Genomic DNA, 17,354 nt, shown 5'->3' on the forward strand with positions numbered 1-17,354 from the left:
TGGTTCCTCTCTAGGTTTCTTCCTAGGTTTTGGCCTTTCTAGGGAGTTTTTCCTAGCCACCGTGCTTCTACACCTGCATTACTAGCTGTTTGGGGTTTTAGGCTGGGTGTCTGTACAGCACTTCGAGATATTAGCTGATGTACGAAGGGCTATATAAAATAAAATTGATTGATTGATTGAGTGCCTTTGTTACTGCCCTATCCGCCAGCCGGAGCTATGGGGATGAGTGAGTGAGAGTGAGTGGCTGCCAATTATTGATCTCCTTAGAACATCATTTGAGGAGTCGCCTGAAGTGTGAGAGGAATGGYAGATCTAGTAATACAACAGTGCTCGAAGACTCGTAATGAGGACGACTGGGGCTATTATACTGAAKTGTGTGTGATGAGCTTTTTGGTTCCCAGAGCATCACCTAAGTGGGTGCTACACAGAGTGGAAACGGAGAAGTCCAGAGGCTGTAAGTCAGGCTGGTACCCAGACTTTCCCTATACAAGATCATCAGCAGACTCCATCATCTAAACAGCTCTCTCCGCTCAAGCTATTAAAGTGTCCCTCCTCTCCATCTTTGGGGGATGCAGCTTTCAAAGACTTGGCCTCTATTGGTTGACCRGTCATGATATTTTGCTGGTTTGTTTTTTGCTCTTGAAGCGCTTTGAGATTCTATGAACAGCGCTATAGAAATGTAAATAATACATTTGTATTATTACAACTAAGAAACTTACCTCATGTTTACCATTTGTGGACATAGGGGTTGGTATCTCTACGGCCTTCTGTACAGTTGGTACTGTATTCTGCGCGGTAGGTCCTACTGTTTTCTGTGTGATATGTCCTGTTTTCGGCGCGGTAGGTCCTACTGTTTTCAGGGCGGTAGGTCCTACTGTTTTCTGACCCCTGTTTTCTGGCTTCTGCACGGTAGGTTTTGAGTCCTGTGGAAGGAGAAATTAAGAGGGTAAGAATTAATTTCCATACCATTTTTGACACACACTCATCCTTGCATTTTACAATTTTAGATCAATGTTTAAGAAAGTTACTTCATGTTTGCCGTTTTCGGCTTCTGGTGTAGGTGTCACTGCTGCCCTCTGAATGGTGGTAGGTGTAGTTCTCCCTGCTGCCCTCTGAATGGTAGTAGGTGTTGGTCTCACTGCTGCCCTCTGAACGGCTGTAGGTTTAACTGCTGCCCTCTGAATGGTAGTAGGTGTTGGTCTCACTGCTGCCCTCTGAACGGCTGTCCTCTGAATAGTGGTAGCTGTAGGTCTCACTGCTGCCTTCTGCACTGTGGGTTTCGGCTCGTCATCCAGTTGAAAGTCATCAAAAGAGTACTTGGGCCTGGCTTTGTAAGGCTTATACTCCGCCACAGGCTTGGCCTTCTGAGCTTTCAGTCCGTTGGGCATCGGTGGGGGTACTGCTGGAAGCGTCCTCTTTCTAAGGGTGGGTCCCTTACTTGGGGTCACTTTGGGGGGCTCAACTTTTGGGGGCTCAACTTTTGGGGGCTCAACTTTTGGGGGCTCAACTTTTGGGGTTACTTCTGGACTGGTTGGGGAGAGTGCAGCTACTGTGGGTGCTGCTGGGCTGGCTGAGGGGGGTGGGGGTGTTGCGGTCACTGGGATGGGTGCTGCTACTGCTGGAGTGGACAGTAATGGGGGGACAGGTTTAGCCTCTGTCTCCGGAAACATCTTCTGATTGGCCTGATCGGACTTGAGCTTCTTCACCATGGTCCAGGACATATTCTTCTCCCGCTGCAGCTCCACCTGCCGCAGCCTCTGGAACCTGGTAAGCTTCTTCTTCTCGTGGATTTTGAGGGGTACCGTCACTTGGCTGATGAAGAAACGCCTCTGAGGTGGCTCTGGAGCTGGGGGCTTGGCTGGAGCAGGCWCCTCAGCGGAGGGTTCTACTGCTGGAGAGGGTTCCTCGGGCCCGGCAGGAGTTGGAGGTARAGGAACAGTCTCAGCCTGTGTGACAGGCGGTGTGCATTCTGGCTCCTTGCTGGGTTCAGCCTTAACTGTTACAACCTGCTCCTCCTCCTCCTTCGTCTTTATTAACATTGTGTCAGTGGCGATATCATCTGCTATTTCTTCACATAGGGCCAGGAGGTTGAGCTGCCTGCTCGCTTTTTTAGAGGCAGCTGCCTTTTGCTCAGCTAGCGCTGCTAGTCGGGCTTTGGTCCGGGCCTGAGGGTTCATCTGCTGTTTCTTGGGTTTTTCCAGGCTACCCTGTGTTTTTTTAGTAGCTTCCTTCTTCCCACAATTTGTGCTGTCTTGGTTAGAGGAACTTGTGCTTTTCTTTTCAATACCATCTTCACTTTTATCCACACTGCACTCATCTTCAGACCCTTTGGTTAGCTCAAGTGTCTTCTCTGGCCTCTCAGAGTTGTCTATGATTTCCAGATCACTATCCACCTCATCTCCATTCTCTCCCACCACCTCCACAACACAGTGGCCGATCTCCATATCCTCAACAATAATCGGGGTCTCCAGGTCTAAAGTACACTCAATGCTCTCTGTTAAACCAAAGCCACAGTCTTTTTTTAAAGAATCCTCTTCTTCCAGAAACTCTTTGACATTTGAGCGCATCGTATGAGACAGGGGATGTTTYCAAAGACTGGACTCCTTTAGAGCACTGAAAAGCACCTCTAGGGGTGGAGAATTTAATTTAGCACCCGACTTTGTTCCTAAACTTTCCCTAAGTTCATCTGTAGGGGTGGTCATGGAATCTTCCTGGACTTCCTGTGTCTCACTGCTCTGCAGCACCTGTTCTGAGACAGAGACAATGTCTGAAGTCTCCTCAGAGGATAGTTCTACAGGTGGAGGAGAATTTACTTCGATATCAAGCTTGGTGTCTACACTCTCACTTACTTGATCTGCATGGGCTGGCGCGGAATCTCCCTGCATCTCCTGTGTCTCAGTGCTCTGTGTCACATGTTCAGGTGCAAGTTCTGAACACTTGGTCTCTACACTCTCACTAACTTCAAATGTATGGGTCTCCTCAGAGGATGCTTCTAACGGTGGAAGGGACATTATTTCTGCATCAAGCGTGCCATCTAAACGTTCAATTACTTCATCTGTTTGGGTGGTCATGGAATCTTCCTGCACCTTCTCTATTTCAATGTATAGCTGATTCACCTGTTCAGGATTCACCTGTTCAGGGACAGGGTCTGAAGCCTCCTCTGAATATACTTCTATAGATGGAGGCTTTATATTTGCATCAAGCTTGGTGTCTACACTCTCACTAGGGGTGGTCATGGAATCCTCGGTAACTTCATATGTAGGGGAGGTCATGGAATCCTCGGTAACTTCATATGTAGGGGAGGTCATGGAATCCTCGGCAACTTCATATGTAGGGGTGGTCATGGAATCCTCCTGCATCTGCCTCGTCTCACTGCTCTCCTTCACCTGTTCAGGGACAGGGTCTGAAGCCTTCTCTGAAGATGCTTGAGTTTTCATCTTCACATCTATTGACTCTGTGACTCCCGTCCTGTCATTTCCCTCACTTTCACATTCAGAATCACTACTGCTACTATATGCTACTAAGCCTATGGCTGGAGGAGACAATATTTTTGCACCGACCTTAGTCTGTAAATGTTCATTAACTTTATCTGTATGYGTGGTCATGGAATTTGCCTGCATATCCTGTGTCTCAGTGCTCTGTTTCAGTAGTTCAGGTATGGAGTCTGCAGACTTCTTATATGCATCAATCTTGCMCTCTACACTCTCACTAACTTGATATGTAGGGATGGTCACGGAATCGTTCTGCTCCTCATGTTTCTCACTACTCTGGTGCTTATGGATGTGGTCTGAAGCTTTTTCAGAGGATGCTGGAGGAGACATTTTTGTGTCAGGCTTGGTCTCAAAACTCTCACTAAGTTCATCTGTTGGGGTAGTCATGGAATTATTCTGGTTCACCTGCTTATGGATGGGGTCTGAAGCTTTTTCAGGGGATGCTGGAGGAGACATTTTTGTGTCAGGCTTGGTCTCAAAACTCTCACTAAGTTCATCTGTTGGGGTAGTCATGGAATTATTCTGGTTCACCTGCTTATGGATGGGGTCTGAAGCTTTCTCAGGGGATGCTGAAGGATACATTTGTGTGTCAGTCTTGGTCTCAAAACTCTCACTAACTTCATCTGTTGGGGTGGTAATGGAATTATTCTGGTTCACCTGCTTATGGATAGGGTCTGAAGCTTTCTCAGGGGATGCTGCAGGATACATTTGTGTGTCAGTCTTGGTCTCAAAACTCTCACTAACTTCATCTGTTGGGGTGGTAATGGAATTATTCTGGTTCACCTGCTTATGGYTYGGGTCTGAAGCTTTCTCAGGGGATGCTGAAGGATACATTTGTGTGTCAGTCTTGGTCTCAAAACTCTCACTAYCTTCATCTMTTGGGGTGGTAATSGAATTATTCTGGTTCACCTGCTTATGGATAGGGTCTGAAGCTTTTTCAGGGGATGCTGGAGGAGACATTTTTGTGTCAGGCTTGGTGTTGACACTCTCACTAAATTCATCTGTTGGGGTGGTAATGGAATTATCCTGCACCTTATGTGTCTCACTGCTCCGCTTCATCTGTCCAGATTGTTCAGGTAAGGGTTCTGAAGATATTTGAGTTTCCATCTTCACATCTCTCTGGGTCTCTGGGCCTCCGGTGGACTCTCTGACTCTTTTCCTTTTATTTTCCTCAATTTCAGAATGACTACCACAAGACGCAGAGGGTATACCATAATTGTGATCCCTCTGCACAGGGTCTGAGAGCAATACTTCTTCATTCAGGTTAGACTGTGACCCTTTACGCTTACCTCTATCCCCATTAGAGTATTTTCTGATGCAATGGGGTTTATGAGTTCTGATAAGCTCCTCATCAGACTCTGTGGAAGCAGTTTTGAAGATCTTGGCTGGTCTTTTTAGGGTTCCTTTAGAGTTGGGATTCTTTGAGGAGGCACTTGTGGCTTTCAGCAGCTTGGCGTTCTTTACAGGTGGATTGAACTTGGTCTTAGTCCTGGCCTTTTGGGTGGATTTTGTCTTGGAGGAATGGAGGCTGGACCCTGCAGGTTTATTTCCCTCTTTTAGTTCTGCAGGGGGCTTTTTCTTATTCCTTCTTCGCAAAGGTGCTTCTCTTTGGGGGTTGCTTGACGATGCAGAGGCTGGTGTCGTTTTGTTGGAMGGCATGGCAACTTCATTCTGCTCCACCATTCTTCTCTTCGCTTGAGGATCCTGAAAAGACTTGTGTCTTTTAGGGGCAGGCATTCTATAAAGAAAAAGGAATGCAACATATGAATGGTAATAGGCACATGTGTTTGTTGTCATAGTTATTATTGAACATGTATAACAGTCAATCCCATTGAGGCTACAATAACCACTAAATGGGGTAAGTAAGCTGTATGTGTGTCTGTCAGTATTAAGTCATTGCTAACTGAGTAAGCCAGCCAATGACAGAGATAGAGCTACCATGCAAATGACCGTTAAATACTCGAAGCGTGGGATATATATGGTTATTGTTCAACTATTTTACTGTAYCCTAATAGCTAGTAATTGCATTTGCGAGTTACCTAAGTAACAGCACGAAAACGAACTAGCTAGTTAGCCTGCTGTAATGAGCGCAACAGCTTAATACTGACTGGCTAGACAGTTAGCTATGTTGTTAGCTAGTTGCAACAATGTAACAAGAAAGCTACCTAACTAGTTACTCCAATAATCAAACTCCCATCCATTCACGATGCAGGATAACATTAGCACGCTAGTTGTTGTGGAATCGATTGCAAGCAAACCACTTTGCTTGCAGAAGATAAGACACTTGGGAATTACCGTTAAACGACAGCATAGCGTCGTTGCTAGTTAGCTAGCTAATTTTGGCTAGCTACAAATGCTAAAGAAGCAAACTAAGATGCCAAACTAAATCACATCTCGTCATTTATTATGATACGTATTACTATAGTAAAATAATCACATTCGTCGCTAAAACTCACTTTGCTGTTTTGTTTCCTAACAGCAGTTTTTTTTTCCTTTTCCTGTGAACCAAAAAAAGTACTGTACTTCCGGAGCCAAAATTCCGGAACTGAGGAGGCGGGGCTATGGCGAGTTGAGCYTTCCAAAATTAGTGACACGTATGATGCATACACTTACAAAGTTTGTACTCACGCGATAATAAGCGATAGCTCTTCTTCGATTAGGTTTAACGGCGGTTGGCATCCAATAAATGTTGCATTACCGCCACCTACTGGACTGGAGTATAAKGCCCTTATACTTTGCTTTATGRTTCCCCCCCTTTAACAAATAKCCTAACATCTAACCCAACACTCACAAAAACCCACCACCATACTCCACTATTTAAATATATTTAGTCCTTCCTCAGGCCAATAACCTGAAAGGATGGGACGCCACCACTTAACACACCCTGTAACTKTTCTGACATCAAGTCTCGCACACCCAAATACCTCTCTGCAGCTGTCACCACAACCTCAATTTTCTGTGACTTACGTTCCATCCCTGCAGTACTTTTGATAACCATTGCTATAAATGCAAAAAAATCCAATCTTACTGAAACATATCCACTTGTTGGCCRATCCCTCTGTACTGGTACATATCTACTACTCACACCACTCCTCTCCGGATCCCTCCCCCTTGACCCACCTTCCTCTACTTTCTTCACTGCCTCAGCATACGACAARTTCTGCACTACTGTAACCCTGGAAACCTCAACCCGCCTCTCTCGCACCGGACATTTCTACTCCCCAGCCCCATGGGCACGCCTACAWTTAACACATACCACTACTTTCCCCAATGCRACACATTCCTTTGTCTCATGCCCTTCTGCACACTTCTCACACCTAGGAACCTCCCTCCTACACACTGCTGCCACATGCCCATACGCTTGACACCTGTAACAACTTAACGTATTCGGCACAAAAGCTTGTATGGGATATATATGCTAACATCCCTTTGTCGGGCAAAGACTCAACATCAAAACTCAAAAGGACAGACAACGACTCGTCCGTTTCACCATTCACGCCACCCTGTCTGCGTCGCACAAAACGATGAGTTAACTTTCACATTTACCCCTACCCCAGTAATCACTCCTCTCAATGGCGCCCTTTCCTTTCCATCAAAACAATGTCACTGCTACTGTCACAGACCAATCTTTATCCTGACCCTCGGATTCCAAGAACTTCACCACACCTACCACCTCTGATATTTCGCCCTCATTCACTTCCATTTCTCCTCCGGTCTTCAATACGGCGTATAGCTCACTCTGCTTACACTTTCTACCATTCTTTAACAAATCTCCCTTTTTTTGCCATCATTAACCAACTCAAGCTCACCCTCTTRCTCCCTCTCTCGCTTCAACCTCTTTATCCCTCCTCCGTATTACAAGTATATGTCTCTTTATGAGAATACTGCACTTCTCCTGACATAAATCTTGTTCTTGCCCTCTCAAGGGACGCCATTTAACRGGCTGTCACAATCTCCGTACAATCAGTACGAACGCCTCGGGATGTAGCGCTCAACAGTGCATCCCACTTGTAAAACAGCTGCTTCGTCTTTGTTTTTCTTTGTCAGTTTTCAAAGCACTACTGATCAAATCTAAGAGATATTTATGAAAAATGCTATGAGGGCTACTCATTTGACAGATCTACAAGAAAAGGAACTCCAACTAAAATAATGTTTGAAGATGCTGTAGACGGGGCTGTGTTCTCTAAGCAGAGTGTCGTCCTCAATAGAACAAGTGATACCTTCCAACAAATGTAGTCACTGAAGACCAAAAGTCTTGTTATTCTTGTAGAGAATTTGTAGGTCCATTACTAAATACAGTATGTTATTTAATGAGATAAAAGTGATCTATAATTTCCACTGTAACACACATATTGAGATTTCAAAAGCCTTTTATTTTGAATCCTAAATTCATTGATCATTGAGGTTCAATGCAAATTGCAAGAAGTGAATTAAGAGGAAATAGTGCAGCATTTATTATTTTATTTTAGTAACAGTTTTAAAGGTAGACTCAAAGAAATGACGTGGCCACAGGCAGCACCACAAATATTGGGATGAGCGAGATGCAAGACTGCGCTCTCACACAGTTTCTGCGCTCTCACACAGTTTCTGCGCTCTCACATTCACAGTTTCTGCGCATGTGCACAGGTTCACTTCACACCGTTACAGCCTGGTAGCCAGGGACCCAATACAGCAGAGAAGTTGAGCCTCGTGCTTCAATGCTCTTAGCTGTTGCAGAAATTTACCCACTATGCTGTTTACTTTCTGCCTCTACGTCATATCGCAGCGTCTACCTTTAACATTACAACATATTATGCATTTGATACAACAGAGCACACTGTGACAGAGGAATAAGSTAAAATCTATGAGCCCAGAGATTGCCATTCACTCCAACTGGGGAAAGATGAAGTGATGGCATGGGAAGGTGAGCATTTCCTGTTACTTCTTCATCTCCAGTATCCCACTTCCTGGCCCTCTCCGCTTCGCACTGCAGATGTTGCAAAACTGGACCCCAGGAATCTGAAAGAAGAGAAAGGCAAAAGCCATACCAGGCAAGAAATCTGCTGCTCTCATCTGAAAGTCCATACTCTATATGAAGTGAGAAAGAGAGCYGGATGAAAGGAGATGGGGTAGATACTTACCATTCCAGGAGAAGGTAAACACTCCTTGTGGAACATGTGTCTGCAGTGGAAGACCACCACACTGAAGTTCTGGGCCATATCTACACCAAAGGAGCAAATCATGAATGCAGGTGTTTTGAATAGCTTCAAAACTGTAATTGGGATGCTTCTTACCATAGAAGCATCCCAATTACAGTGGGGCAAAAAAGTATAGTCAGCCACCAATTGTGCAAGTTCTCCCACTTAAAAAGATCAGAGAGGCCTGTAATTTTCATCATAGGTACACTTCAACTATGACAGACAAAATGAGAAGAAAAAAATCCAGAAAATCACATTGTAGGATTTTTAATGAATTTATTTGCAAATTATGGTGGAAAATAAGTATTTGGTCAATAACAAAAGTTTCTCAATACTTTGTTATATACCCTTTGTTGGCAATGACAGAGGTCAAGGTTTTCACACACTGTTGCTGGTATTTTGGCCCATTCCTCCATGCAGATCTCCTCTAGAGCAGTGATGTTTTGGGGCTGTTGCTGGGCAACACGGACTTTCAACTCCCTCCAAAGATTTCCTATGGGGTTGAGCCACTCCTTCGTTGCCCGGGCGGTGTGTTTGGGATCATTGTCATGCTGAAAGACCCAGCCACGTTTCATCTTCAATGCCCTTGTTGCTGATGGAAGGAGGTCACTCAAAATCTCACGATACATGGCCCCATTCATTCTTTCCTTTACACGGATCAGTCGTCCTGGTCCCTTTGCAGAAAAACAGCCCCAAAGCATGATGTCCACCCCCATGCTTCACAGTAGGTATGGTGTTCTTTGGATGCAACTCAGCATTCTTTGTCCTCCAAACACGACGAGTTGAGTTTTTACCAAAAAGTTATATTTTGGTTTCATCTGACCATATGACATTCTCCCAATCTTCTTCTGGATCATCCTAGTAGACGGTGGCTCTCTAGCAAACTTCAGACGGGCCTGGACATGTACTGGCTTAAGCAGGGGGACACGTCTGGCACTGCAGGATTTGAGTCCCTGGCGGCGTAGTGTGTTACTGATGGTAGGCTTTGTTACTTTGGTCCCAGCCTTCTGCAGGTCATTCACTAGGTCCCCCCCGTGTGGTTCTGGGATTTTTGCTCACCHTTCTTGTGATCATTTTGACCCCACGGGGTGAGATCTTGCGTGGAGCCCCAGATCGAGGGAGATTATCAGTGGTCTTGTATATCTTCCATTTCCTAATAATTGCTCCCACCGTTGATTTCTTCAAACCAAGCTGCTTACCTATTGCAGATTCAGTCTTCCCAGCCTGGTGCAGGTCTACAATTTTGTTTCTGGTGTCCTTTGACAGCTCTTTGGTCTTGGCCATAGTGGAGTTTGGAGTGTGACTGTTTGAGGTTGTGGACAGGTGTCTTTTATACTGATAACAAGTTCAAACAGGTGCCATTAATACAGGTAACGAGTGGAGGACAGAGGAGCCTCTTAAAGAAGAAGTTACAGGTCTGTGAGAGCCAGAAATCTTGCTTGTTTGTAGATGACCAAATACTTATTTTCCACCATAATTTGCAAATAAATTCATTCAAAATCCTACAATGTGATTTTCTGATTTTTTCTTCTCATTTTGTCTGTCATAGTTGAAGTGTACCTATGATGAAAATTACAGGCCTCTCTCATCTTTTTAAGTGGGAGAACTTGCACAATTGGTGGCTGACTAAATACTTTTTTGCCCCACTGTATAATACAGAAGTGTAGACACTATATATGAATATGCAAAATTTTCTGTATAATGCTAAATAAGGTAAGCCCACCTGATGGTAATATTGAAGCGTGACAGGATTCACAGATGTTCTCTTCTGAAAAAGACACAAACAATTCAAACACAAACAATAAAAACGAATGCTTAACGAAGTCATTATGTTCCAACTCCACAGTTTGCACATCCACARGCAAAACAAAAAACTACCCACCATCCACCCTGACCCCTCTCATCTGAGTCCTATGCATCTTCTGGAGCAGTGACAACGAGTCAGCCACTAAGATCTTCTTACAACCCTCCCGGAGCAAGATCTGAGAGACAGTGAAACAAAACCGTTTAAGAGGCAAGGCTGTTGTTACAGTGATATTCTAGGTACACTATGTGATGGCTGATATTTTGACATATAATACATTWATCCTATTTCATTGGAAATGTGTTTTTTGCATATCCCGCTATCCCTTAGACACCCTCTGAGAGTGGGGTCACGGACAGGGTCATCCATTATCGACGGCCCTGGAGTAATTAGGGGTACGTGCATTGCTCAAGGGCACATTGACAGATTTTTCACCTTGTCGGCCCAGGGATTCGAACTAGTGACCTTTCAGATACTGGCCCAACACTCTAACCGCTAGGCTACCTGCAGGTTGTAGTCTTGGAGGATCTTGACCAGTGAGTCTCTGAGGTTAGGAATCTCCATGCCCTCCTTTATGCGGTGGATGAGTAAAATGGGATCCACATGTGTCCCAATGTTATTGAGGAGACCAGTAATGAAGGCTTGAGAGAGGAAAAAGACAGAAACTTAAAATGACACCTGTGGAAACACTATGCAGTAGGCCTGATCATTTGAAAGTGCTTCTGTATTCACGTGACTTACGTGGCTTATCGATAGAATACGAGATGAGATCCTCCCACAGCTCAGCGTCATCCTGCTCCTTGGCGAACTCTATGGCCTTGTCCACATCCTCCAGTTCCTCCATGATCATCTGAAGAGCCCGTCTACAGTTCCCCATTCTGCCTATGAAGGACAAGTTACAGTGGGTCAGTTTCCTAAGACCAAATGCAATTAGTTACCCGACTGGCTGGAGGTTTAGTTCAGCTTGTCCCCATATCTAAAAGCATTTCTAACAATTTCTAAAGCACTTATGAGCATTTATAACCAGTTATAATGGCTTATTCATTAACGTTATTAATGTCACAGAAACTGTAAGGGGACACTTACTGAGCAGGAAGACAGTTTCCTCCACAAAGTTTCTCTCCTGACAAATTTCCAGAGCCTAAAAAAAGATAAGGAAGACAGTTGCAACACACTTGAGTTTTAGAAGTAAGACGATTAATTCTTCTTCTAATGTAGTAATCTGACATACACGATAAGATAATATACATCTAAATTCGAAGAAATGTACTTCGTCCCATGTGTAACTCTGTGTTGTTGTTTGTGTCGCACTGCTTTGCGTTATCTTGGCCAGGTCGCAGTTGTAAATGAGAACTTGTTCTCAARGGGCCTACCTGGTTAAATAAAAGMCYAAATAAATTTGAGCACACAGTTTRGAAAGTGTCTCAGTACCTTTTCTAGTGGGCAGTGGATGCTGTCTCTCAGGAATGGCAGTAGGTTGGGCCGATCGTATTCAGCATACAGGCCAATTTGTCTCTCATGGTACCGCTGACCCTTGTGGTGGTCCCTCTTGAATAGTTTGTGGAGATACTGAGAGAAGGAGGTGAAATGCCACGTTAAACACAATTTTCAAAATCAAGATAATCATAGGAAATTAAAAACGTATAATCACTAAAGAACTTGTAGTGCGACTCACAATGTGTAGCAGCTCGGGCCTGTCCCTGAGTTCCTCCACCACTCTGTCAATCTGTAGAACATTGACGACAGAAACATCATTAGCAAACAGCATGTGCTTTCATTTGAAACTCTCCAAGAAAGATTAAGGGAAGCCAAGTACACATACCGATATTTTGTCTTCGTTATCCAGGAGCATGTCGACAGCTTTCTGACAACACAAATGAAAAGGCCATTCTTCAGACAAGGATGCACACAAAGTGACTTATGACCTTTGTGGCCAGACAATCCAAACGCAATAAGAGCTGTGTGTATGAGGCACAAGGACTCAAGACAGAGGTTTTCCATGWCTTTTGCACAGTTTAAAGCACTCAAAGACTGACTTTCAAAAAAGGCAAGTTGATATTACCTGGACAATTATACGCATAACACAGCTTTAAACAGTAGCGAGGTCCTATGATACAGTAAGGAGTCTACTTAATAAAACAATTGGGCATGTGCTGGCAAACCACCTCTTTATCAAAGTCCACGAGGAGCACAATCTTGTCTTCTATGGAGGAGAAGAGGTCGTGTTTGTGGATCAGCTGGTAAACGTCTTTATGCCTCAGTCTCAGGTAGATCTCCAGGGCTCGGTCATATCGCTGGTCATATGTATACCTGCATGGACAGAAGAAACACACAGCTTAGTGGTACTATATATATCTCAGAGGAAAATAAGCATTGCAGCAATTGAGAGGTAATGAAGTCAATCAAAATGCTCAAACCAGTAGAGTCACTCACAGTTCAGCCAGTGTGGTGAGCAGGGTGCTGTTCATGGGGTCCTTCTTGAGGTGGTCGGTGACTGCRTGAACAATGGTCATGTTATTGTAGAGCTCTCCTGGCCACTCACGGATCAACGTGGCAAAGCCCTTGGAGAAAGAGGTTGCAGAGAGAGGCTGGTTAATGCTATTCAATTTGGTTATTCTTGAGTACTTGTTCTAATACGAGTTATAATGTAAGGCAGTAAGAAGACCACCAGACCATCAGGAACTGACAGACATACCTCATAGTCTGACTTTAGAAACTCATGTAAGATCATCTCATAGATTGCAGGTCTGAGACGCAGGTCCCCTCTAGGCAAGTACTGACTGATGGCCTGAAGAGGCAGAGACAGGAGGAGATGTGGGAAAACAAAAGGAGAGAGACGGGAGGGAGGGAGTTACATGAGGGAAAGAAAACGATAGAGAGAATTACAACAACAGTTAATACTGAGGGCAATACTGAGAGTATTGTTAATTCAAAAACTTGCTCAAAGTCTTTAATGCCATAATTTCCCACAAGTTGCAAGGTCACAATGTGGCCTGACTCACCTTCAACTGCCCAATGGTTTTAAACCTGTACACCTCATTCTCCCAGAGTTCCATGTTTTTTCCCAGCACCTTCTGACACTTCCTGGACTTAAAAGAACACGAGAGAGAGAGAGAACACGAGAGAGAGAGAGAGAGAGAGAGAGAAACGAAGACAGAGAGAAAATAATCACCAACATCTACTCCTTACACTGGTATTTTTGCAGAAGAAAAACTAAACTGAAATAACTAAAAGGCTGTAGTACCTGGCAGCGGTGTCATAGTCACCTTTCTCCACCAGGTGATTGATGTAGGCCATCCCAATTTTCTGATTACAAAAGAAAAGACACTCCATGAGGGAACACAACATGAGTAATGGACTGTATCCTCTGTAATTTCATCAAATGTTGTTTCCAAAAATCTACTTCATTCTTTTCCTTGACCTCAACAGATCTGTAACTCATTATTAATGTCAGAAATCCTATAAAACCACAGCCCCATCTAACTTAAAGTGAAGAAAGTAGAGGTCTTAGATTTTCACTAGAAAACAAAGGGATCGAGTGTGTCAAGGCTTGAAGACATGTAGTGAACTCCAAAATATTGGGAAAGTGACAATTTTTTCCACGAGCACTTTGGATTTGAAATGATAAATGACTGAGGTTAAAGTGGCAGACTGTCAGCTTTAATCCATATCAGGTGAATCGTTTAGAAATTACAGCACTTTTTGTACAAATTCACTTGTGTGTGTATTAAAGTAGTACAAATTTACATATTTGGTGGATGCTACCATGCTTACGGATAACCTGACTGAATCGTGAATAATGATTTGTGGAGAAAGTTAGATGCACAAATATCAAAACCCAAAGACATGCTAACGCTAGGCCTAACGCTAGCCAAACCGCTCAACATTACAATAACTGGTGAAGTGAACATTTTGGGGGAAATTATATTTGTGCATCTAACTTCCTCACTCATCATTATTCACGATTCATTCCGGATTATCTGTAGTCATGGCAGCATCCACATTAATGCAGAAGGTTGTGAGAAACATACTGTATTCTATTCTTATTACAATAGTGAACACCAAAATGACAATACATTATTTACCTCTCCTCCATTTGTCAAATCTGACCATAACTCTATCCTCCTGATTTCTACTTACAAGCTAAAATTAAAGCAGGAAGCGCCCTCCCGGGTGGCGCAGTGCCCTCTGACGAGCCATCAAACAGGCAAAGCATCAATATAGGACTAAGATCGAATCGTACTACCCCTGGCTTCCGACGCTCGTCGGATGTGGCAGGGCTTGCAAACTATCACAGAATAAAAAGGGAAGCACAGCCAAGAGCTGCCCAGTGACACGAGCCTACCAGASGAGCAAAATAACTTCTATGCTCGCTTCGAGGCAAGTAACACTGAAACATGCATGAGCACATTAGCTGTTCCGGATGACTGTGTGATCACGCTCTCCGCAGAAGATGTGATTAAGACCTTTAAACAGGTCAACATTCACAAGGCCGCTGGGCCAGACGGATTACCATGATGTCTACTCCGAGCATGCGCTGACCAACTGGCAAGTGTCTTCACTGACATTTTCAACCTCTCCCTGTCTGAGTCTAATACCAACATGTTTCAAGCAGACCACCATAGTCCCTGTGCCCAAGAACACTAAGGAAAGCTGCCTAAATGACTACCYACCCGTAGCACTCACATCTGTAGCCATGAAATGCTTTGAAAGGCTGGTCATGGCTCACAACGCCATTATCCCAGAAACCCTAGACCCACTCCAATTTGCATACCGCACTAACAGATCCACAGATGATGTAATCTATATTGCACTCCACACTGCCCTTTCCCACCTGGACAAAAGGAACACCTATGTGAGAATGCTATTCATTGACTACAGCTCAGCGTTCAACACCATAGTGCCCTCAAAGCTCATCACTAAGCTAAGGACCCTGGAACTAAACACCTCTCTCTGCAACTGGATCCTAGATTTCCTGACGGGCCGCACCCAGGTGGTAAGGGTATGTAACAACTCCAACACCATCATTAAGTTTGCTGATGACAACAGTGGTAGGCTTGATCACCGACAACGATGAGACAGCCTATAGSGAGGAGGTCAGAGACCTTGACCGTGTGGTGCAAGGACAACAACCTCTCCCTCAATGTGATCAAGACTAAGGAGATGGATTGTGGACTACAGGAAAAAGAGGAACAATCACGCCCCCCTTTTCATCGACGGGGCTGTAGTGGAGCAGGTTGAGAGCTTCAAGTTCCTTGGCACCCATATCACCAACAAACTAACATGGTGCAAGCACACCAAGACAGTCGTGAAGAGGGCACGACAAAACCTATTCCCTCTCAGGAGACTAAAAAGATTTGGCATGGGTCCTCAGATCCTCAAAAAGTTTTTCAGCTGCACCATCAAGAGCATCCTGACGGGTTGCATCACTGCCTGGTATGGCAACTGCTCAACCTCCGACCGCAAGGCACTACAGAGGGTAGTGCGTACGGCCCAGTACATCACCGGGGTCAAGCTTCCTGCCATCCAGGACCTCTATACCAGGTGGTGTCAGAGGAAGGCCCTAAAAAATTGTCAAAGATTCCAGCCACCTAGTCATAGACTGTTCGCTCTGCTGCCGCACGGCAAGCGGTTCCGGAGCGCCAAGTCTAAGTCCAAGAGGCTTCTAAACAGCTTCTACCCCCAAGCCATAAGACTCCCGAACAGCTACCCAGACTATTTGCACCCAACCCCTACTCTGGGGGGACTATGCGCCCCCCAAATAACTGTTTGTCACTATCCCAATACTATGAGCTCACTATGGTAAACGCAAATAGTATTTAAGTACTACAGGTTGAATATTCAGGTCAGATGCTGCTAGGGTTCACCCCATTAAGTAAATGGGTGAAACACAGTAAAGGTACTGCATTGACTGGCTCCCAAAGTTTTTTTTTAAACCCATAAAATGCTTGTAAGTAAGTTAGGACATGGTTTGAAAAAAAAAAATAATAAAAAAAAAAAATATATATATATATATATTTTTTTTTAAAAGAGGTCTAGCCTTCCATCCAAGGAGCAACAGCATTCCAGAAAGAGCAATACAAACTGTTCATAATCCTTGGGCCAGGAAAAACATTTTAAAATGTAACCTGATTATTTTAGTAATAAAAAAAAGAGAGCCAATGAGGCTTCTTTCACTGCAGCACAGTGAGGAAGGAGAAAACGGTTTGTAGCTAGTGTGTATGAGACATGAGAGAACCTGTATGAGGGGACAGGCGCACAGGCGATGTGTCCTCTGCAGTTTAGGGTTAGCAATAGGTATGGTCGGATGTGCAAGGTAATATTAATACTGTTAATTTGCTGAAGTGGGTTTGGATTTGGTCAAATACATAAGTGTAGGTAAAATAGGAGTAGGAATAACACATGAATAGCAAGGAATTGCACTATTCTGGGTAGGAATAGCACTCGACATGTCCAATGCCTATACAGTACCTGGACTTCATGGCGTTTAATGTTCTTGAAGCTGATCTCGGCAGCCATCAGAGCTTCCTGTGAGAGAGAAAATACGTTTTGGTAACAGCCGACAGTTATAATGCATTAGTACTGAACACAGAAGATATATCGCAGCAAAATACAAAGTCCCCACATGAAGTCTGCTTGATTGGATGATTATAACACCAACCTCATACTTTTTCTTGTCCAGCAGCCAGTCAATGTGGTCATCTTGGTCTCTCTCTTTGGCCACCACAATGTCTTTAGGGCTGATGATGTAGTAGAGCGATTCTCCCTCGGAATGTTCTGTTGACACATGAAGGTACAGGACAGAGAATGCTGGAATGATCTTTAGTAAATGATATATCCTGCACAGTAGTTTATAGTAGCTAGAATAATCTGTAAATACAG

The 17,354-nt window shown here is 44.2% G+C and overlaps 2 protein-coding genes across 6 annotated transcripts in view; both read right to left on the reverse strand.

The window, feature by feature from the left end:
- The window catches only part of LOC111973186 (enolase-phosphatase E1), a 21,824-nt gene extending 14,927 nt beyond the window's left edge, over positions 1-6,897 (reverse strand). For 2 of the 3 annotated variants that reach the window (XM_070446722.1, XM_070446724.1), the window contains exons 1-4: positions 5,948-6,054; positions 1,479-5,229; positions 1,029-1,433; positions 720-923 (exon numbers count right to left, since the gene is read on the reverse strand). In XM_070446722.1, the coding sequence (XP_070302823.1) occupies positions 720-923; positions 1,029-1,433; positions 1,479-5,228 (4,359 nt within the window). In that variant the 5' untranslated portion in view covers position 5,229; positions 5,948-6,054. Of the gene's footprint in view, positions 1-719; positions 924-1,028; positions 1,434-1,478; positions 5,230-5,947; positions 6,055-6,119 lie in introns of those variants that run through there. The other variant, XM_070446723.1, reaches the window with a different exon arrangement.
- A 946-nt stretch (positions 6,898-7,843) lies between these two features.
- The window catches only part of LOC111973189 (vacuolar protein sorting-associated protein 41 homolog), a 28,905-nt gene continuing 19,394 nt past the window's right edge, over positions 7,844-17,354 (reverse strand). For 2 of the 3 annotated variants that reach the window (XM_024000464.2, XM_070446725.1), the window contains 17 exons: positions 17,134-17,249; positions 16,944-17,000; positions 13,717-13,778; positions 13,475-13,556; positions 13,168-13,260; positions 12,906-13,033; positions 12,638-12,782; positions 12,295-12,336; positions 12,148-12,198; positions 11,904-12,041; positions 11,559-11,613; positions 11,214-11,354; positions 10,977-11,113; positions 10,551-10,650; positions 10,392-10,436; positions 8,612-8,691; positions 7,844-8,489 (listed from right to left, as the gene is read on the reverse strand). In XM_024000464.2, the coding sequence (XP_023856232.1) occupies positions 8,409-8,489; positions 8,612-8,691; positions 10,392-10,436; positions 10,551-10,650; positions 10,977-11,113; positions 11,214-11,354; positions 11,559-11,613; positions 11,904-12,041; positions 12,148-12,198; positions 12,295-12,336; positions 12,638-12,782; positions 12,906-13,033; positions 13,168-13,260; positions 13,475-13,556; positions 13,717-13,778; positions 16,944-17,000; positions 17,134-17,249 (1,553 nt within the window). In that variant the 3' untranslated portion in view covers positions 7,844-8,408. The remainder of the gene's footprint in view (positions 8,490-8,611; positions 8,692-10,391; positions 10,437-10,550; positions 10,651-10,976; positions 11,114-11,213; positions 11,355-11,558; positions 11,614-11,903; positions 12,042-12,147; positions 12,199-12,294; positions 12,337-12,637; positions 12,783-12,905; positions 13,034-13,167; positions 13,261-13,474; positions 13,557-13,716; positions 13,779-16,943; positions 17,001-17,133; positions 17,250-17,354) is intronic. The other variant, XM_070446726.1, reaches the window with a different exon arrangement.

This window comes from Salvelinus sp. IW2-2015, linkage group LG14, assembly GCF_002910315.2.
Source record: "Salvelinus sp. IW2-2015 linkage group LG14, ASM291031v2, whole genome shotgun sequence".
Lineage (NCBI taxonomy): Eukaryota > Metazoa > Chordata > Actinopteri > Salmoniformes > Salmonidae > Salvelinus > Salvelinus sp. IW2-2015.